Below are 20,679 nucleotides of genomic sequence, written 5' to 3' on the forward strand. Positions count from 1 at the left end.
GCTCGAGTCTGGCGATCTTCGCTACGTTGAGGAGATCAACAAGTCCACCATGTGCCAGCAGTCACCCAAGTACCCGTGTGCGGCTGGCAAGCAGTACTTTGGTCGTGGCCCGATCCAGTTGTCGTGGAACTACAACTACAAGGACTTTGGCAAGGCCGTCAACTTGGACTTGGTCGCGAGCCCTGAGCTGGTCGCCACAGATTTCGACTTGGTGTGGTGGAGTGCGTTGTGGTACTGGAACGATGAAAGGTGGAACGGCAACATCCACAAGGTGGTGGGTCTCCCCGGTGGCTTTGCCAAGGCCACTCACATCATCAACGGTGGCTTGGAATGCGGTGTGAACCCTCCCAACCGTGACTCGGAAAAGAGCCGCATTGCCAGTTTCAAGAAGTTCTGCGAGCTCTTGGGGGTGGCTCCCGGGGACAACTTGTCGTGCCAAACCGCTGATTTCCGCCCCAAGGCGCTTTAGGTCTACCTCAAACGTTATCTGTAGATTTTAAGCGTTGTCAAAACTTCGTCCTTGGATTTTCAGTTTATTCTTGACTATTTGTGCTCCTCTTTCCACCACCGAGCTGTATATGAGACCATTTGTCTTGCGACTTTGCCAGTCGTACAAACAAGTCAAGACGGCATCCTAACTATGTACTGTACTTGTCATAGGTAGGTTGAACCTCGCCCCACCTTTGAACAAGTGTACCAATGCCAAAACAAGGTCGTTGGCTGGACTAAGGTATACTTTAGTCAACACGTGCCATTTCACAACAGCAAAATCCGTTTGAGCGGTGGTGACGCCTTCGGCGTTGAAAGAGGTTCATTGTTGTGGCATTTTCATTAAACGAAATGATTAGACTTAAAATAGACAATTCGTAGTAAGAGACCTCAGTCTAAATTTACATACAGTAATGTTAATTCGGCCTCATAGTAAGAGACCTCAGTTTGCAATTTACATATTGTTAATTAGGTCTCCTCGACTACACGACAATGGCGTGCAACCGCACGACGTATGGCGGCTTGCTGCACATAATGGAGACTATCGGCCTTACCGATCATTAGACCATGAGCCGACCTCTAAAAAGGCTCATAGGTATTTCTACAGCGCCATGCAGAACACTTACCCCTAAAGGGAGTGTCCGAGGGTTATCTCGAGTTCTGCGGCCATTTTTTTCACTTGGCGGAAAACGAGGGGGATGTCTTCATAGAGGGAGCGCACGGGCTCCAATGAGGCTTCATCTTTATTGAGGCCAAGCCAGTAGACGAGGGCTTGGTATTCGCCGCTTTATTCACGGACATCACCGAGTTTGGCCACGCGGAACCCTTCGTTGTCAAAGGCAATATGGTCGACCAGCTCTTCGGTCACATCGCAGCTGTCTTCGCAATACATCTTGAGTCGGCAAGCGTGGTTGAGGTACAAGTCGCAAGGCTGCAGACAAAGTCATGGAAACCAACTTCTGGGTTTCCATGACTTTGTCTGTCACGATCCGGACGATCTTGCTTGGGTCACGCCAGTGCAGCGACTACTTGTTTCCTTGGCGGGACACTTGACCAACGAGGACAACGTTGCCGATTGCAAACTGCTGCAACTGGACGGCCTTGGGCTTGGCTTGGCGGTCGCGGGCTTGACGTCGCTTCTTGTCGCTTGTCGCAGCCACTTCGCGGTAGAGCTGTTCCATCGCTTCGTGAAGCTCGTCCATGTGCTTTTTGCGCGTGGAGTAGAGCAAGTCGATGTCGGCGATGTCCTTGGCCATGGTGTTCACAAACGCAGGCAGGGGCGTCGTCGCAGGCAGGCCAATAAAGGCGGTCACCCGGGCATATGCCGCTAAGTGTCGCTGGGCATGTGGTTCAATGCGCCTTGTACCAGGACCAGGTCAAGTTGCCAGTCGGTCGCGCGCAGCTTCAACTCGCTGGTAAGCGTCTTGACAGCGCGGAGGATCCGTCGGTTGACTACTTCAACCGTTCCATTCGCCCAAGGACAGAAGGCGGTCGTGAAGTGGCGGTGGGCGCCGGCAGCCTTGCGGATCTTGTCGATGACTTCGTTCTTGAAGTGGGAGCCGCTGTCGGAGACCCAGGAATGGACATACCCAAAGGTCGTGAACCAGTCGAGGAGGTCGTTGGTGGTCGCCGCGGCGTCGCTTGTGTTGCTGGGGTCATGCGCAAGTCGCCAGGGGCTTTCTTGGGGACGAAGGCGGCGCCGGGGCCCATGTTGCGCGGTTGTTTCGGTACAACAGGCCAGCTGCTTCAAGCTCGCGCACATGTGTCTTCAGGAACTTCTCATGCGCTAGGGGGTATCGTCGCAGGCCACACTTGGTAGGGACGCCGCCAAGCTTGATGCGCACCCGGAGCGGTCTATCTTGATCGGCTCGTCGTGGCCGATCTCGAGGCGGAACACATCGCAGTGCTTGACCAGGAGGAGTCGCAGCTTCTCGAGGAGGTCCACGGTCAAGCCTTCGTCTTTGGCGGCATGGAGCTTGGCTTGAATCACCACTTCAACCACCGCTCGCCGCCTGATCCGCTCGCCTTCGGCGTCTTCAGCAGATGGGACTTGGATGTTGGGGGTGGCACAGTGCATGCCGTCATCACCGCACTCGTCACTTGGGGCGGCTACTTGAGTCAGGCGGCTGACACTTGCCATCGCAGACGGCTTGTCCACGTCGCTGACATCCCAGGCTTCTTGCTTGGCAAAAGCGTCGCTGAAAAACTCGTCTTCAGAGAAGCCCAGCCCTTCCATCACAGCCCGGCTGATCAGGAGTTCTGCTGCGTTGGAGGAAGAGTCCACCCAGGCCTTGAGTACACGCAGGGCCAAAGATCCACAGGGGGCGTCCAGGGTGACCAACTTGAACTGCACTTGGCGGTCGACCTTGAGGGCAGGTGCTAGGCCATACGGCTGGATCACGGATGGCTCCGGCGAAATCACATTGACTTCCACGCCAGCCCAGTCCTGACACCGGTTGTCAACAAGGTAACGTCGGAGCCGGTGTCGAGGAGGGTCGTCGTGACGGACACGATGCCCTCGATCTTGGCTTCGCGGCCGAGGGACTTGTTCGCGCTGCTTTGAAGCTTGGTCACCTTCTTGTTGCGCGCTCTCCCACACTTGTCCATTTGCTCCTTGAGCAGGCGCTCGGATTCGCCAGGCGCGGAATTGGGGCAGTTTACCACCTTGTTGTTCTCGCTGCCGCACTTGAGGCAGGTCGCCTTCTTTCGCTCGTACTTCGGGCTATCTTGCACCGGGGAGGTCCACTGCTGCAGCCAGGCTTGGATGGCCGCGATGGTGCTGCGGCTGCCGTCGCAGGCGGTGCCAAAGTCTTCTCGTCTTCCACCGGGTGTTGCGTATCAACTTCTTGCGAAGTCCGATCCAAAGGCAAATCACAAAGAGAAATCCCCCCCACTTAACCCTAACCTAATCAGACAGCTGCTGGGCAGCCAATAGTATAACTAGCTAATAGGATCACACACAGGATATCCAACCTAATCGAGCACTTGGATACCTTCTTGGGAGGGGTTCAGGGGTTCTGCGATTGGCAAATTCGCAACACCAGGGCATACAAGTGGGGTACTCGGCGGTATGCACATGCAGCCAGTCAACGAAACGGTACACGTTGGAGGGCCAGCTGGCGTTGGCAGGCCAAGCGGCTTGATCGCCTTGACCATGATGTGGACAACTGTCGTGCCTTCTTGGTCCAAGACCCACGCTTGGTCGTCGCGCTCCAAGGCTCGCATCAGGTTGTCAAGCATCTTGCCAATGCGCGAGTTGGCGTCCAGGATTGTCGTGTCGAACCGGATCGCCGTGGTCAAACGCTTCGTAAGCACATCCCGGTCTTGAGGCTCCTCTTCAAACGCATTACTAAACCATGTGGCCCACCCCGTCTCCGTAACGCCACGGTAGTCGCAGTTGGCCATGTCCCACATCGCCACGCGCTTCTTGGTAAAGACGTCCATGCACGCGCTGACAGGGATCACGGGAGTCGGTGTGGGCGCCGTAAATGGGGTATCTGATTGAAACCGCTGGTCAACAGCTGGTGGATTACGCCAGCGTGGAGAGGCGAACGGGGTAGTGGCTTGACGGCGCAAGGGTTGGCCGCGTTCGGCTTCTCGGGATCAGGATCGCTCCGTCCCGTTAACAGGGGACTGCGAGCGTTGGTGGTCAGAGTCAATCATTACTTCGGGCGATGAGGCTAAAGAATTCTTTGTTTTCGCTCCCGTCGTTATCCGGACAGAACCTCTTGCGGAGGCCGAATTAAATTGCAAACTGAGGTCTCTTACTACGAATTACTTTTTCTGGTTTATTTTAAGTCTAATCATTTTGTCCAATGAAAATGCACCAATAATGCACATTTTTGAACCGCACGACAATGGCGTACAACTGCACGACGAATGGCGGCCTGCTGCACATAATGGAGACTAACGGCCTTACCGATCATGAGACCATGAGCCGTTCTCTAAAAGGCTGATAGATCTTTCTGCAGCACCATGCAGAACAGTTTGTAGTATGCGTTTTCAAAACTCTCCTATCTGCAGTAGAATGGGATTGGGTATTTTTAAGATGGGAATCAGTGCATGTGCTGTGGGGTCCACTGAAAGTTGGAAAGGCTCCGGTAGAAATTTTCAATTATGCTAAGACTTAGTTTATGCCATTTTCTTGAGAACCGGGTGTTTTATGGCATAAAAATATGCACCGATTTGGTCCGACTTTTTTATGAAGGTTTGTGTTCACGTTGAAGTCTTGCACTTCAATCGGCAATCGAACTATTTTTCCATAATTCAACTGGCATCCAGACAACTGTGGAGATTCTTCGTTTCCTCTTTTCTTCATGGGATATAAGACTTTGGGAATTTTTTGCAGACTTACCAAAATGGTTTATGGCATAATTTTATGGGTTGAAAGGACACCTTAGACTGAAGAGGTGTGGACTAGTCATCCGGTTGAGAACCGGATGATGGGCACGGTTACACCCTACCTTACTTAAGACAGAACGTGTCATCATCACGTGGTCAGAAATGAAGGAACTGTGACGACGTGACAGTTGAGATTGGAGATGGCAGACGAAGGCAAGAAGCGCAAGGCGAGCGTAATCGCCGAGGATGTCGACGACAGCGTGGAAGAGACCGAATCGCCGGCGCCACAAGTGGAGGTAGTGGACCTCACAGCAGAGTCGGATGACGACAACGGAGTGGCGCCGACCGAGGATGCGGCCGACTGGGAGGCCAAGGGGGGCTTGCAGCGCGAACGGCTTGGGCAGCTGGAGCAGCAAGCGGCTGCGGATTTGGTGAAGAGCGCCATGCCTACAGTGGGCGCCGAAGGTGTGCAGAAGCTGCTGGAGCAGCACTTGGCACGGGAGGAGGCCGCCGAGAAGGCAAGAGCACCCGAAGAGGCAAAAGCAAAGGCAAAGCGCGCCGTAGAGGCCAAAGCGATTGCAGCGGCCGCAGCTACTAAGGCGGCCAGCGGGGATGTGACTGGGGCACCATCTGGCGATGGGGGACATCTTGACGCTGCAGGTGTCGGGAGAAAGGAAGGAAATGCGAGCGTCAAGGGAACCGTCGTGAAGACGGAAGCCAAAGTGAAATGCGAAGCTGGTGGGCCGGCCTCGCTCGAGACGAAGTGTTTGAGCGAGAGTTAGGGTTTTCCTGCCGGTTGGGGTGGTGTGGACTTTGGGTACGTGCGCGACATTACGCGGCGTTTGACAGTGGTGGGCGAGTTTGACGAAACTCGCGACGACTGGGGATACCAGACGGCCAATGCTGCCGTCGGAGCGGTACCTGCGCTTGTTTGTAAGCGCCCAATCGTTTGAGCTGCGGGTGTTATGGATGCTGCAGGCCTTGGAAGGCATGCAGCTTGAGAGGGTGAGTTTTCACCGGTTCGATGAGTTCAAGGGCGCCATGCGTGAGTTGTATGAACGGGGGCGCCTGGAGCGCCGGACTGTGGACGCGGGGCGGATCGAGATTTGCAATGATGAGACATTGCTTCAGTACGTTGTAGCGTTTGTGTGGAGACTACAAGGCAGCGGGGCGGTTGGCCAACTTGCTGTCTCATTTCGCCGGGGTGCGGCGACAGAAGCATGTGCGTTTGGACGCTCGGTCTGTCGCGCGGATCGCCGCCCGCGTAAATATGTGGTGCGAACCCGAGGTAATGATTGCTTGATGTAATCCTCTAAATACCAAGTTGTAGTTGGCCCGACTTGCACAGCGAATTGCCGACCCGTCGTTGTCCATCACGATCCCACGATCGCGGTAGGGGTAAATACCGTTTGAGTTTACCCACATAAAATGTTGGATAGATCTGCCATGAGTTAGGCAGATTGAGCTTGTAGTTGGTCAGACTGACCACGCGGAGGACGATAAAGGGGCCGTGCCAGACACTGCGAAGCTTGGCGTTGGAGGACATCCCAACCGCGCGGGTGCGGAATGGATGGGTGGGTACCGCCGACTTGTGGAGGAGAACTCGGCGGCGAAAGTCGGGTAAGGAAGCTCTGGATGGTTTGGAGAGTACGGCTGGGGGCGTTGGGGAGCACGCCTGTAGAAGAGAGCCGCGCAGTGATTCCTCCCCCACTTGAGACCCAACCGTCGAGCTTCGGAGGGAGGCGGGGGTGTTGGAGATGGACCGCATAATGGGGCGAAAAGCCAGTGGACGCCTGAACCGAGGCGTTGTAAACGAAAACCGCATGCTGTAACGTGACAGCCCATGAGGAGCCCGTAGAGACGGAGTAGCTCCGAAGAATATAATTGAGGACGCGGTTGGTGCGTTCAGTTTGGCCATCGGACTCGGGGTGGTCCGAGGTCGACATGTCGAGCGAGGTGTCCCACAGGGCGAAAAGGGTGGACCAAAACTTCGCTGTGAACCGCGGGTCGCGATCCGAAACGATGGAGCGAGGCAGGCCAAAGCGACAGAAAACATGGTCGAAAAAGAGGCGAGCGGCGTCCGCGCCGCTCAGCGTGTCCCGGACGGGGACGGCAATAACTTATTTTGACGCGTGGTCGACACAAACCACGATGCCGGTGTTACCGCGGACGTCGAGCGGCGGGCCAAACATGAAATCCATGCTGACGGACGACCAAAGTTCGTCGGGAATACACCAGGGTTGAAGTGGGGCCCGAGAGGCTATGGTGACCTTAGTGCGCTGGCAAGCGTCGCAATGAGCTACGTATCGCACGACGGATTTTTATATGCGGGGCCACCAGTACCAACGCGCCAAGACCGCGTGCATTTTGTCGCGGCCAAATTGGCCGCCACTGGGGGAGTCGTGGTACGACCGAAGAAGAGTGAGGCGCAGCTGTGCGTCAACGGGCACAACAATGTGCGGGGGCGAGTCCGCGGTGGGTTGTAACATCAAACGCCCATCGGCTAGGGTGTAGCGTTGCAAGCCCGACGAAGCGCGGCGTGGTTTGGGGGAAACGGGGTCGGTGAACGCCGCCAGGCGCGACGAGCAGTCAGCGTCAAAGGCGTACGCCGCGCGGATCTGATCATGAAGACCGGACGTCAAAAGACCGATCGTGGTCAGTTCCAGATCAGGATGCCGAGATAGGGCGTCGGCAAGGATGTTGTCCTTCCCGGGCTTGTACTGGACCGAGAATGTGAATTCGGAGAAGAACGAAATCCAGCGCACCATGCGCTGCCAAATTTGCGGTGGGTTGGTCGCCGTGCGTAAGGACGCATGATCGGTGTAAACCAGTTTACCGCCGAGGAGGTAGATTCGGAACTTTGTTAGGGCGTCCTTCATGGAGAGAAGTTCCAAGTCATGAACTGAATATGCCCGCTCAGCCGCGTGAAGTTCGCGGCTTTGGTAGGAAACCGGGCGAGGGCGACCGGAGGCGGCGAGCTGCATCAGGCAGGAGCCAATTGCAAACTGCGAGGCGTCGCAGACAACGGAGAAAGGTTTGTCGAAGTCCGGGAGCGCCAAGTTCGTGGCGATTTGAAGGATGGTTTTGAGGCCTTCGAAGGCCGACTGACAAGCGGAATCCCAAACTCAAGGAGTATCCTTGAGGAGAAGCCGAAACATCGACTGGGCGATGTCCGCAAAGTTGTGCGAGTACTTGTGGTAGGTCGGGCTGCTATGAAGCGCTCTCACGTCGGGTAGAGTCCGACTTGAGACTAGGGCACGCAGGAAACGTGTTATTGGCAACGGAATTACCGGGGTTGTTGACGCAATTACGGTGAGCATAGGTGGGGATGGTGAAGGCGTTTAGAACATGAACGGAGCCATCGGTTTGCGTAATCGCTTGGGGCCGCAACGGCATTCGTGAAGGCTGCGAGTTGGGTTCGTGTTTGGATGGTAGAGGCAGAGCCGTGGTCACCCAGAGCAGACGCTCGTTCGAGGCGCTTCGTAATAATACGCCGAAGGGGTTCCAGACGTCAGCAACGACGACAGACTGCTTGGCGGTGCGTGCAGTGGCGACGGAGTTCGTCACTACTTACCACAATTCCTTGTCACCAATACACGAGTCGGACATCGCACACTATGGTTGTGGTAGTCGACGGACGAAATCACCGACGGATCCAGAGGATTGAAGGAGGGCGGGGTCACAGACACACAGTAGCGGTTGAGCCTGTGCGTCGTGGTGCCGTCGGGGTTCAGTTTCCGATTGAAATTCCAACGGCTAGGCAAGGCGCCGCGACAGGGACCCATGAACGACGTGAAAGCACTGCATGTAGTTAAGATTCTTCCACTCGGCCTTGCACGCTTCGAGCCATTTCTCCTCGTCGGGGCGTTTCATCGCCCCCCAGAAGCTGGAAGGTATCGAGTCATCGATGTCATGGACGGCGACGCAAAAATCGAAAGCGGCGAGATCATCGTCGTCGTCGAGCGGCGGGAGATCGCTCGGGCTGTAGTCGGGTTCTTCGGAGCCATGGTCATCGCTGGCAGGAGCGAGTGTAGGAGCCGCGGCTGCTGTGTTGGTGATATACAGTACTCAGCCGTCACCGTGCCATGTTCACCGAGTTGAGTGCAGCGATACTTGGCTGAGGGGTCCATCAAGACTTGTTCACGAGGCGGGGGACGAGCCACATGGAGATAGATTGGACGTCCACAGTTTCACGCCGCGGTGCACGAACTGGGGCTACGGAATCCGACTAGGGTTGAGCCACGGGTGCTGTCGTTGGCGGGGACGCTGGGTTCCGGTACAGGGCAGTCTCCGGGACAGCTTTCATTGGCGCCCGTGGAGCATGGCGAGCGGCGGTGTCGTGCGTTTCCAAGCCGTCCCTATCAAAGTCGGCTTCAACGGCATCAGTTGAGGCTTCCATGATCGGCACGTGACAGTTGGGGAACTCGTTCTCGAAGAAACGGACGTCGACGGCGATCACGACCATCTTGGTTTCCAAATCGTAGAGCTTGTAGGCTTTGTGGTTGGTCGCGTAGCTCTTGGCTGCTGATTTTGTTCGTGTTGTCCACCTTGCGGTAGCACAGGCAGCCAAATACCTTCAAGTTTGCACTGTTGGGCATGGCCCCATGGATCAGCTTGTACGGGGTCTTGCCGTCCGTGTTCACGTTGAGCGTGCGGTTGGGCAAGAACGCGGCCGTTCTTGCCCAACCAGCTTGACCGCGCGTTGGCATGGAGCATCATCGTCCGAGCCGTTGGGGGGATCTAACCCACTTCGCATTGGCTTCGAGTACTTTTGGACATCGGCGTTGAAAACCTCCTTGGCGTTGCCCGAAAGGAACGTAGTCACTAGACGTCAGTTTGGTTTATAAATGCTCCAGGCTGAACAGGACATCATCAGACTTCTTCAACGTATCAAGAACCATCCGCAGTAATACCAAGTGGATTCTCGTCATGAACACGGAGACGACCGAAATCACGACGCTCAAGCGCGTTTCCATCAACCTCCTCGTGACCCCGGTATCGACGCAGACGATGACAGTGCAAAACCACGAAGCTCGGCAGCCTTCTTGGCGTCTCCATCTACGTAGCTCACTACAAATGGCTGGACCGCGTTGCTTTCCACAACATGTGGTGTATTTGATTCCGCAGCGACATCATCCAAGAGACCAATCGCCTGCGCCTGTACAACTGCTACGTGCTCCTCGTGCTGCGCTATAGCTGTGACACCTAGGCCTTAACGCTAGCGGAGCTTGCGCAGATCGAGAACTTTCACTGTCCCACACCAGCGTTCTCATTGGCGTCAACTACCTGCGCCACATCTCAAATTCGGCGCTTTAGGCCTGCCCACCCCAAGCCACTGCGCTACCGCCTAATCAGCTAGCGCCTGGGCTCCTTGACACACATCCTCCTGTGGTCAGTCGACATTCCGGCCTACAAGTCAATGATCCTTTGCCGTCGCTGAGCCTTTGTCCGGGCATCCCATCACGTCGCTGCCTTGCGTCCTCAGCGCTGACCTCAATGATGTCCCCGAAGAGCTGCAGCGTCTTACTTGTCTCGCCGATCTGTAGGCCCTCCGCTCCATCCGGTGGAAGGTGCTGACTGAGCAGATCGTTAACGCATGCTCCACCATCCCCCAGTATTCAGACGTTTAACGTTCGACGTATGCGAAGTCCGCTAGCTGTAGGCGCAAAACATTCCTTATCTAGCTGATAAACGAGAATAAACGTTACTATAGATATCGTAGTAGCGTGGGGTTTGAGGGTTTGAACTACTAGTAATGTTAGCATCGTTAACGCTAGTACGATGTAGGCGCAAAAGATTCCTTATCTAGCTGATAAACGAGAATAAACGTCACTACATATCGTAGTAGCGTGGGGTTTGAGGGTTTGAACTAACTTACTAGTAATGTTAGTATCGTTAACGTTAGTACGATATGTGTGGAGGAATTTCAGATCCAGGGTCAAAATCCGTGTTCCGGTGGAGATGCTCATATTGTTCGGTTCTTCGACGAACACGACACGATCGCCCTCATCTTTATACTACGTAGTAACACATAACACACAAAGTCAATTATGGATCCAACGACATTAGTATCGCCAGGCCAGGCCGACTACATAATTTGGCACTTGTTCTCCTTGGCTTTGGGTCGCTTAGTTTCCTTGGTTCCCTTGGGTTTCGCGGTATTGTTGGCGGCAATGCGTTCTTCGAGCAGCGCCAGAATGGCTGGGTCGCCCCGTGCAATGTCGATGGGCATTTTGCCAGCCTATTCAGTCGCGTCAACATATTAAAAACAGGCCAACCTTGCAATGGACCCACCACAGTCTTCCACGTGGGATCGGCGCCACGCTCTAGCAACGCACGAACGGCATCAATGTCGTTGCGGTAAACTGCCTGGTACAGCTTGGGCCCCTGTGCACAGCCCAGCGTCAACAACACCGTACAGTGAACGACAGTGTACCGTCAACTGACTCTCGTCGATCGCAGTGACCACGGCGGCGTGTTTGTTGGCCAGCGCGACATCCCGAGCCGTCTTTCCAGCCTATACTTCTATATGAGCGAATATGTACTACAAGTATTATATTGAGGACAGCCGACCTTGTTTTGGAGCGAAATGGAAGCGTCTTTGCCCAGGAGCTCCTTGACAATGAGAATATCGCCCTTCTCGGCAGCCACAATCAACGGGGTTGTGCCTTCCGCCTAAATATACGTCGATATTCCACCATATTGTATATATATAAATATATATAACGTACGTTAGCCACATCGACATTGGCACCATGTGTTAGCAGAGCGTTGACAACTGCCCACTTGCCGTGTTGACTTGCCAAAAACAATGGCGTGGCTCCAGACTTCACCCAGAGTTATACGAGTAAAGTGACGGTGTTACTGTACGTACAGCGTCCGTAGTGTCGACAGCCGCCCCTTTGCCGAGCAAGAACCTCGTCGCATCCAAGCGACCAGCACCTGCCGCATAATGCAACACCGTTTCTCCAGTCTACAGTATCACATGCTAACGCCATCGCAGCTTTGCTGAATCGAGTGTATACCGTCGTCAGCTGAGCTTGGAGGTTGGCTCCGCCGAGAGAGACCAGCACTTCGACCACGTCAAGGTAGTGGGCATTGTTTGCCATGATAGCTGCGAAGAGGGGTGTGGTGCCGTCCTGTTGACCGTTCAATATGCGGATATAGCCAATCCAAGATGGACACTACATACGTCGGTCGATGCTTCGACGGACGCGCCAGCTTGGATCAAGAATCGCACCAATTCAACATGCCCTCCGTAGGCGGCAATGCCCAGCTCTGTCACAGAGCCATCCTGAAGGAACCATCTCAGGTTAGATCATGTCGATGAACCGATTGTACCGAAGAGAACTTGGCGCCGTGGTCCTGGACGAGGAATTGCACCACCTCCAAATGTCCATTGCGGGACGCCACGACCAGCGGGGACACTTCACACTGCAAACACGCGGTGAGATGGAACACTAAAAACAGCACACTTGGCGTACGGTTGACTCGTAGGCGGCGTACTCGTGGCGGCCCAGGATAAACTTCACCGCGCTCAAATGTCCTTTCGCCGCCGCAACATGCAACGCAGTCTGGCCATCCTACGTCATAGGTAGGCAAGACAGGTACGGTGGGTGGATGGGTGTACTGAGATGGTGGCCAGGTCGTTGGTCCCACTTTCTACCAAAAAGGCGAGAACGTCCACGTGACCTCCAAGCGCCGCCAAGACAAACGCCGTCGATCCGTCCTGTGTCGAAGAATCGATTATCATAGAGTTAAAGCCTCACGTGTACTCACGTTCGTAGCTTGGTCGATTGAGCTCAGAGGGGCCAGAAGTGTCACCACTTCCAAATGTCCATTCAGTGCGCTCAAATGCAAAGCGGTATGTCCTTCCTGCGCTTTGGTTTGAAAAATGCCGACGTTAAGGTTGATTGATGCTCACGTTGGTGATGGCGTCCACGGCGGCCCCGTGGTCCACCAGATATGTCACCACTTCCAAATGTCCATTGCGTGCACTGGTGTGCAGCGAGGTAAACCCATCCTAGTCCAGTTTGAAGATTCATTCGAGGGTCGAAGGATCGTCGTACCGCCGCCGCAGTGTCAAGCTTGGCCCCGTGGTCCACCAGATATGTCACCAATTCGAAGTGTCCGTACTTGGAGGCGAGGAAGATCGGAGTCACGCCGTTGCTCTACTTGAACCGTGATTTTCAATATTGAGAGCACCATACCTACCTTGAGAGCGTGGTGGATGGCAGCGTCGCCTTCTTGGGCTACAATGGCCTTGACGTCGTCGATAGCTCCATCGTACGTGGCGAAGAGCAGCGGTGTCCAGTTAGCCTACGGCCATACATTGAATCAGGTTGATCCAAGAAGATGGGTAGTCGGTACAATGTCCAGGCGGACGGCCGTGGAGCCTTGTGGTTCAGACAGCTCCTCATCTTCCAGCTGAGATTGCTGGATTGCCTTGTGCATGGCGTTTACTTCAGGCAGCAGGGAGTCCTATGTATCCAATCAAGAACGAGCTCGAACATGTGCACATCGTACCAGTTTCTTCAGCACGACATCCACATCTTGGCCTTGAAGCTTGCATGCATTTTCAAAGTACTCGCGCATCTCTCCACCGGCCAACATAAGCTTGAGATTCTCGCCAAACGAGTTGGTAAGCGCATCAACAGGAAGGCTGACGTCATCGCCCTAACTCAGTTCATGCGTATGGTATGGTTGTGTGCAATGGAGCGCACCTTCTCGCTCACGAGTCTCGTGATGTATGCCTCAAGGTTCTTGTCCGTCAGCTCCTCGGCTTGGGTCGTCGATGTCATGGTCAGGTGCAAGTGAAAATCCAAATTGACACATCCCATCCGAGAGGGAAAGTACTTTTACTTGGCTCGTTCATAATATCTGAAGGACGTTCGTCGGATAGCAGGGACATACTAGTACCAATATACAGTAAGCAGGAGTAGGGATATCATGACCAACATATACTAGCAGCTGCATAACATATTGAGATATCAGGTTGTCATCTGCGGCCACACACATGCTGCCATTGAACTTTGATATGAGGGTAATTCCCTAATAAAAACAGTTTTTTCGTAATCATAAAAGTACCATGAGCCCTGTTACGTCGGAACCCCAGACCCGTTGTGTTGCTATTCCCAGGGTTAAGTTGCATCGCTAGTGATTAGGTATCACCTACAGTACCTGGAATGTGATGTTTGTTTACACTGTATTTGACTATGAAATACTAGTACTACGAAGTACTACCCCGAAACCCCGAAGTACTACACTACGAAGTACTACAGTACTACTACTAAGCAGTCATACGCCAAAATGAAATGATTACGTAAGAAACTGTACAACTGTTGCTCTCAGGGAATTAGTCTTCCTATGTCGACGCTGTATGAACTCGATGGCTTAACCCACATGGCATGCTGTGCGATTGACGACAAGCTGACGCGCTTGCGGATTACAAGTAGAGCACCCCGAACCCAGGGAAATTAAATTCGGGGATTCGGGTTATACCGGTAACTTAACGTGTGCAGGGGTCCGAGGGGTTTCGGGGTGGTTACTGAGCTCTTGGTAAAATGCTAGTGTGTACTCCGGAGTACCAATGGTACGTACCGGTACTGGTCTTTCGTCCAGGGTACAGTAACGTTACTGTAGGTCAAGAAAGACCTGACTGAACCCTGGAATCAGATTGTTTGAAAATACTTCGAGGAGCATATGAAAATATAATAAATATAGTTCAATTTGGCATACAAGATGCAAGTCAAATTACATACATACTGACTGCTAACTAATTCACCTTTCACGCTAAGAGCATCTGCTCCTCGTAAAGAGCAGACTCCTACCCCTGATAGAAGTACTACACTAGTATCGTTAGGTGTAGTGCATACTGCACTTAGCGATGGAGACGGTAATTGTCTATATTCCGAGTAAATTACTCCAGTAAATTGAATGTCGAAATTCCCCGAACGTTAAGTTCAATGCGAATGACCGGCAGCATCCGAGGACGGCGTATCCCTTAACGTTATTGATCCCTTATCGTTATTGAAATCATGTTGACAGCACAACTGTGTGTTGTACGCTTGATGCTTAACCATGACTACATAGTACGCAGTAGTAGTATTGCATGATTGGTGCAAAGAACTTATGAGAGTAAGCGGTGTAAATCTGAACCGACGAGACTATTATGTTCAGACACACGATGACCTGGACTTGCCTTAACAGCCCATACAACGACGTCGTCATGTACATACTACTCGTAGCATTGTATGCTGCAGCGAGGTCTCTGCATGTGCATGATCGATAAGTGCTGGTCATTCTCAATCGAAAATACTAGCATTGAGTAACAACATCGCTGCAACTATCGACATAAAAACCTTAAAAGTCGTCGTGCATCTGGTGGCGGTGATGGGACGGTGGAATATTGCAGCAGCGATGGTGGGGATGCTATAATTACGTGTAAAATTCAGATGGTTGGTGAAGGGTGCAGGTGGGCGAAGACGATGGAATAATGTAACGCTGCATAGAAGTGGGTGTGGCGATGGGCGGTGGAGCGCAGCTGTGAACTTCCGCATTCGCGGCTGCGCTCCACCGTCCACCACCGCCATCATACTGCGCGCTTCGATGCCCACGGCCACTACCCTCCACCGCCGCCACCACCACACCACAGCACAATATCTCCACCATCGCTTCACTCCTGGGTGTGCGTCGCGGACATGTGTCAAGATTCTGGTCAGCCTCAAGGGTCGACAAGGTCGAAGAGGAGAATCGCAAACTATTCAAGCTGTACAAGGAGGAAGGAGAGGAACATTTGCACCGCCATCGAGATGCATAGCAGCACAACGATATCCAACGATGCGTGGGATGTGCTGCCAAGTGGTTACGACAACCTCCGCGCTTTCAGGGTCCGGTTGGCATCGGTGCTCGCCAACACGACTGCAGTCGAGTCGGATTTCTCGATACTCAAGTGGGAGCTCGAGGAGTTCCGTAGCTGTATGATGCACCTATCGCCGGAGTGCACCTTCCAGGCAAAGCAGCGTCGCCTGTTGATGTCGCTGCTTCATTAGAGATCGCAAAATGAATAAAACAATGGGACTTTACACTCAACAGCAGTCTACAAACTAATGCTGGCGGTGTCTACAAAACAAGCTAGTTTTTATAGTTTGTAGATTTCTACAATTTAAGGAGGCCTGCGTAGTATCATACTAACTTAGTAACGTTACTTCGAAGTAGATATATCGGTATAGTACAATTAATAAGATTATTAACCTATAAACGAATACCGATGCACTGTTATACTGTAGATATGTAGGGCGATACATATTTTGCAACTCTATGGATCCTTAACAAATTTCATTTCAATTAACTACAAATAACGCTTGTGTTTAGAGCTGCTTCTCCAACGAATACCCGCCTTCGGTGACGAGGTCAAAGAAGATGCCTGTGCCTGCGTTGACAAGCGCCGCGGGTGTGTCGTTCTGGACCAATCGCCCTTGGTCAAACACGAGGATGCGGTCGCAGTCCAGCACCGTGTCCAGACGATGGGCGATAGTAAGCACCGTGGACGTCGCAAACTCGGAGCGCACGACCTGCTGCAGGTGCTGATCGGTGTCGTGATCGATGGCCGCCGTGGCTTCGTCCAGGATGACGATCGTGGCCTGGCGCAAGAGGGCCCGAGGAATGCACAGCATCTGGCGCTCGCCCACGCTAAAGTTCTCTCCGTTCTCTTCCACAGGTCCCAGCAGCATGTCGGGGTCGGCGCCGATGCGGTCGGCCAGCTGCACCTTGGTCAGAGCGATCCACAGCTGGTCGTCGTCGTACTCGACGAACGGGTCCAAGTAGTTGCGCAGAGTGCCTTTGAATAGGACGGGGTTCTGGGGAATGATGGCCAGGTGGCTGCGCAGGTTGTGCAGGCCCATGTCGGCAATATCGAGTCCGTCGATGCGAATGTGGCCCGCTGCGAGGTCGTTCATGCGGAACAGCGACATCATCAAGCTCGACTTGCCCGCGCCCGTGCGCCCGACGACGCCCACCTTTTCGCCCCCTTTGACTGTGAAACTCACGTCTTGCAGCACGAGGGGGGCCGTGGGCTTATAGCGGTAGCTCACTTGGTCAAACTGCACCTGTCTGTGGGTCGGCCACGACGTCGACGCGGCGTCCAACGGCGTGTGTCGCTCGCCTTCCTTGGTCAGTTGGATGTACTCGTACAATCGATCGGGGGCGATCAGCGCCGTCTCCATCCGCGCCCAGACGTTGACCAGCCCAGCCAAGTTGGCAGGAATGCCCAATCCGTACGTAATCACGAGGGCGATCAGGCCGGCGCTGATGGCATCGTGCATGACCACGACACCCATCAAGAGGGCAAATACGATCGTGCAACTGATCAGCTCCACTCGCAGAGCAAACCACTGGTTGGACACCGCGGCCACGAACCCCGCGCCCACAAATACTTCGAGGAGGTCGTCGTGGATGCGGTTGAAGCGACGGAGGTACTTTGGACCAAACGCTCGGATGGTCGTGGAGCCGTCGACGCCTTCGCTGACCAAACACAACAGCGGCGACTGCATCGTCTTTTCGATGCGATTCACTTCCCGCAACGGCGCCAAGAAGTACGACCCCAAGAAGCCGTACACAGCCATGAGTGGCAGCACTAGCAGTCCCATCCACTGCGTGATGGCGATGGTCGTGACGATCTTGGAGCCGATGGAGGCAATTCGGATAAGGATCGGTGCAAAAGCAAACGGAATGAACATGTCCACTTGAAGGACGTCGTCGCCGAAGCGGTTGAGCACGCGACCAATGGGGTTTGCGTCAAAGAATAGCATGGGGGCTTCCAGAATACTGTGCAGCATTTCCGAGAACAGCTTCTTGGCGCCGCGCAAGGCATACACGAGCACGGACGAGATCTGCTTTCAACGTCGCCACACAAGTGGCCATAACGAGGATGCCGTAGATCAGGATGTTGTGGTTCGTGTTGGCTCGAAAGTCGGCCGGAGATAGCGTCTTGCTTTGGTTGGACCAGTGGGACAGCCATATGTCACTACCGACCTTGATGGCTTCAACCGCCAGCATCAGCAACACCATGACGATCATGGACCACCAGCCTCCAATCGCCCCGATGTACTCGATCACGACGGCCTTGGACACGCGACCTGCGGCGCGCCCTTCTTCCACCACCAGGGTTCCCGTTTCGTGCTCTTCGGACTTCAGGGTTTTGTGGTCTTCATATCGCGGCGGCGTGACGACCAAGTCATCGACGATGTCCTGGCTGTCCACCGCCCAGTAGGCCGTCGGGGGGCGCAAGGGGGCGACAGACGAAATTAGCTTGGACGAGTTGGCGCGCTTGTGAGTGGGCGTGGACTCGGTGACGGTGCCGTCTTGGACGAGGAATGTGCGATGGACGTGGGGGGACTGGATAATCTCGAGGCTGTGTGTGACCAAGAGGATCGTCTTGTACCGAAGCAGACCGAGGAAGCACTTGGTGAAGATCTCGTTCTGCACGATGGCATCCACGGCCGACAGTGGCGAGTCCAGCACAAAGATGTCGGCGTCGCTGTAGCACGCACGAGCCAGACTCATGCGCGCCTTCTGCCCCCCCGACAAGTTGATGCCTATCTGTCCGATTTCCGTGCGGTCCCCCGCAGGCAACGCCGCAATGTCCGTGGTCAACGCACACGCTTCCACGACGCTCGCGTACTTGGCTGCGTCGAAGGGCTTTCCAAAGAGGATGTTGTCTCGAACGGTGGCGTTCTGAATCCACGACTGCTGCGCAAAGTACGCGACGTCGCCCCCCACAAACACGGTTCCGGCCAGCTTGCGCATCTCTCCGAGTAGGGCCGCACATAGGGATGACTTGCCCTGGCCCACGGCGCCATGGAGAACCACAAACTGGCCCTGCTGGATCGTCAAGTTGACGTCGGCAAACAGGACTGTCGCAGCGTTGTCTTCACCGGCGCTGGATTCTGCTACATTCTTGTTGGATTTACTGGCGCTGTCCGTGTTGTCTGACGGCGTATGCCAGCCAAACTAGCCTTGGTCAATGGCCAGCACCGTGCGATCTAAGCCGTACTTGGCCTTGAGTGCGGCGTTACAGGCCGGCGTCTGGACGTTCGACGGGTCGAATTCGTCCATGAGCAGCACAGCATTGATGCGCTTCACCGACACAAAGCACTGCGCAGTGGTCATGATAACCAGAGGTAGACCAAACATGGCATCTTGGAGGGACTTAAACAACGCCAACGTCGAAAACATAATCTCGACGGTCAGCGACAGCTGCATCCACAGCGTAAACGTGGCAAAGATGGTGATCGTGACCAAGACGGGGGTGGTGAACATGAACATCATGAGCACCAAGTAGTACCGCATGTACTTCCAAATGGACACGACTTCGGCGAGACGCAACTCGATGAGTTTGTCGAGGAACTTTTCCTCCCACGCGTTGAATTTCACGATTTGGATCGCTCCAAACACTTCGTTGACGACTTTCATGCGGTTGTCCTTGGCTTCGAATATGATATCGTACTCTTTGCCCATCATGATGGCCATTACGCCGTTAATGACAAGGATCACAAACACAACCGCGAGACCCAGAAAGACGGCCCACTCCACGAGCACATACAACAGGTACAACACGGCGCCAATTTGCACAGGTACGATCCAAAGGAGGTTCATGCTCACGGCAAACTCCATGACACTGTCCACGTCGGAGGAGAACAAGTTGGCAATGTCCCCCGCAGTCTTTTCCTTCTTGGACTTGGCGCTCAGCTTGAGGGCTTTCTGAAAAAGCATTGAGCGCAGACTGGACCCGAACTGAAAGCCAATCACATCGTTCATGAACTTCATGTGCGCCTTCACGAACGCACTCACGACTTGGATGCCATACAGCGACAAAACTAGCAGTGACGTGGCGGTGGGGTCGAACACTGGCTGTTGCACTGCCCGCACCACTTTCTGGAGGACGTACGCGGGTCCGTAGAGATCACAGGCCGTCGTGAAGAGCTGCAGGACAGCAATGACAATGAGCTTGACCCAGTAGATGGTGAAGAAGGTTCGGAGGAGGCTCTTGCCGTGGGTCGCGTACACTGAGATGTAGTTGGAGGCCAAGGTGGCGACCTTGTTGGAGTCCTGGAGGCGCCACATGTCGTCGGGGCCGAGTTGGCGTTGGTTGCCATCCCGAAGGAGGGCGTTGGCCCACCCAAAGATGGCTTTCGATAGCAAGTTAGCATTGTCCAAGGGATGGGGTGAGGCCAGGAGCTTGGTATGGCCCCCACGAGGACTATTCACAACAGAGAAGCCTGTCACCATGCTGTCAGAATCCATGATGGCTAGGGAGGCAATTGCAAAATGATGTTGACAGTGAGGTGGCTACCGTCAAGCATTGTAGATCTATTTGTCACCTGATGTTATTCCTTCAATGTTGTGGAATAGGATTCACAGTATTCGGAGTGTTGGTGCTGATACAAACCCAAACCATTTTCCCGTAACTGTGAATTTACAATTTTCCTCGTGTATTCTGGTGTATATGTATGAGGTAAGTTATATTTGACGCGTTGTTCATAATCCAGAAAATGACCACAACATAATCCAGAAAATGACATGATATATATTTCGATTGTTGTTCGTTCTATTTCGTTTTTTAATGGAAATCAAGTACTACGTATTGTGCTTTGCACCTTTTTTGGCAATTCCAGGGTTAAATTCATTGTTTAAAAATTTCTCAGGCTTAAATAATGTCTAAAGTAACTTGAATAACGTTTGGGTGCGTTGTTTAAAGTTACTTCATCTAACGCGATGATTGGTTGGTTGAAGGTGGTTTTACTGGCACTTTCGTAAAACAAGTTGTTTGCCGTTTTCATTCTGGCAAAC

The 20,679-nt window shown here is 53.7% G+C and overlaps 7 protein-coding genes across 7 annotated transcripts in view; 4 read left to right on the top strand and 3 right to left on the bottom strand.

Moving 5' to 3' along the window:
* Positions 1-49: 49 nt before the first annotated feature.
* H257_18061 (hypothetical protein) lies at positions 50-469 on the top strand (the record flags this gene model as incomplete). The annotated part of the gene is made up of 1 exon (XM_009847071.1): positions 50-469. One exon carries the CDS (start codon positions 50-52, stop codon positions 467-469), a length of 420 nt encoding a protein of 139 aa, XP_009845373.1.
* Positions 470-5,030: 4,561 nt separating this feature from the next.
* On the top strand, positions 5,031-6,226 carry H257_18062 (hypothetical protein; the record flags this gene model as incomplete). Its single annotated transcript, XM_009847072.1, has 4 exons — positions 5,031-5,552; positions 5,613-5,747; positions 5,809-6,105; positions 6,161-6,226. 4 exons carry the CDS (start codon positions 5,031-5,033, stop codon positions 6,224-6,226), a joined length of 1,020 nt encoding a protein of 339 aa, XP_009845374.1.
* Positions 6,227-9,058: 2,832 nt separating this feature from the next.
* On the bottom strand, positions 9,059-9,539 carry H257_18063 (hypothetical protein; the record flags this gene model as incomplete). The annotated part of the gene is made up of 2 exons (XM_009847073.1): positions 9,059-9,346; positions 9,405-9,539. The coding sequence occupies 2 exons, from the start codon at positions 9,537-9,539 to the stop codon at positions 9,059-9,061; spliced, it is 423 nt and encodes a 140-aa protein (XP_009845375.1).
* Positions 9,540-9,759: 220 nt separating this feature from the next.
* H257_18064 (hypothetical protein) lies at positions 9,760-10,039 on the top strand (the record flags this gene model as incomplete). The annotated part of the gene is made up of 2 exons (XM_009847074.1): positions 9,760-9,892; positions 9,972-10,039. The coding sequence occupies 2 exons, from the start codon at positions 9,760-9,762 to the stop codon at positions 10,037-10,039; spliced, it is 201 nt and encodes a 66-aa protein (XP_009845376.1).
* An 816-nt stretch (positions 10,040-10,855) lies between these two features.
* H257_18065 (hypothetical protein) lies at positions 10,856-13,644 on the bottom strand. The gene is made up of 18 exons (XM_009847075.1): positions 13,554-13,644; positions 13,357-13,506; positions 13,201-13,311; positions 13,045-13,149; positions 12,900-13,001; positions 12,755-12,853; positions 12,610-12,705; positions 12,461-12,559; positions 12,315-12,413; positions 12,172-12,264; positions 12,023-12,124; positions 11,856-11,969; positions 11,705-11,803; positions 11,562-11,657; positions 11,404-11,505; positions 11,267-11,347; positions 11,125-11,217; positions 10,856-11,071 (listed from the first exon to the last, which is right to left on the bottom strand). Exons 1-18 carry the CDS (start codon positions 13,629-13,631, stop codon positions 10,919-10,921), a joined length of 1,872 nt encoding a protein of 623 aa, XP_009845377.1. The 5' UTR covers positions 13,632-13,644; the 3' UTR covers positions 10,856-10,918.
* A 1,578-nt stretch (positions 13,645-15,222) lies between these two features.
* On the top strand, positions 15,223-15,881 carry H257_18066 (hypothetical protein; the record flags this gene model as incomplete). The annotated part of the gene is made up of 2 exons (XM_009847076.1): positions 15,223-15,252; positions 15,342-15,881. 2 exons carry the CDS (start codon positions 15,223-15,225, stop codon positions 15,879-15,881), a joined length of 570 nt encoding a protein of 189 aa, XP_009845378.1.
* Positions 15,882-16,199: 318 nt separating this feature from the next.
* Positions 16,200-20,679, bottom strand: part of H257_18067 (hypothetical protein) — a gene marked incomplete at both ends in the record, with an annotated part of 5,500 nt that continues 1,020 nt past the window's right edge. The window contains 3 exons of the mRNA XM_009847077.1: positions 16,200-17,720; positions 17,755-18,840; positions 18,865-20,178. Of these exons, the coding sequence (XP_009845379.1) occupies positions 16,200-17,720; positions 17,755-18,840; positions 18,865-20,178 (3,921 nt within the window). The remainder of the gene's footprint in view (positions 17,721-17,754; positions 18,841-18,864; positions 20,179-20,679) is intronic.

Source organism: Aphanomyces astaci (assembly GCF_000520075.1).
Source record: "Aphanomyces astaci strain APO3 unplaced genomic scaffold supercont1.134, whole genome shotgun sequence".
NCBI classification, from domain to species: Eukaryota; Oomycota; class Saprolegniomycetes; order Saprolegniales; family Verrucalvaceae; genus Aphanomyces; species Aphanomyces astaci.

Excerpts from the sequence above, each read along its gene's own strand:
- H257_18065 (XM_009847075.1), bottom strand. The coding sequence starts at position 13,631 with ATGACATCGACGACCCAAGCCGAGGAGCTGACGGACAAGAACCTTGAG. Across the intron at positions 13,312-13,356 it reads ATGTCGTGCTGAAGAAACTG|GACTCCCTGCTGCCTGAAGT; the intron begins GTACGATGTGCA and ends TTGGATACATAG. Across the intron at positions 12,125-12,171 it reads ACGGCGCCAAGTTCTCTTCG|GATGGCTCTGTGACAGAGCT; the intron begins GTACAATCGGTT and ends TGGTTCCTTCAG.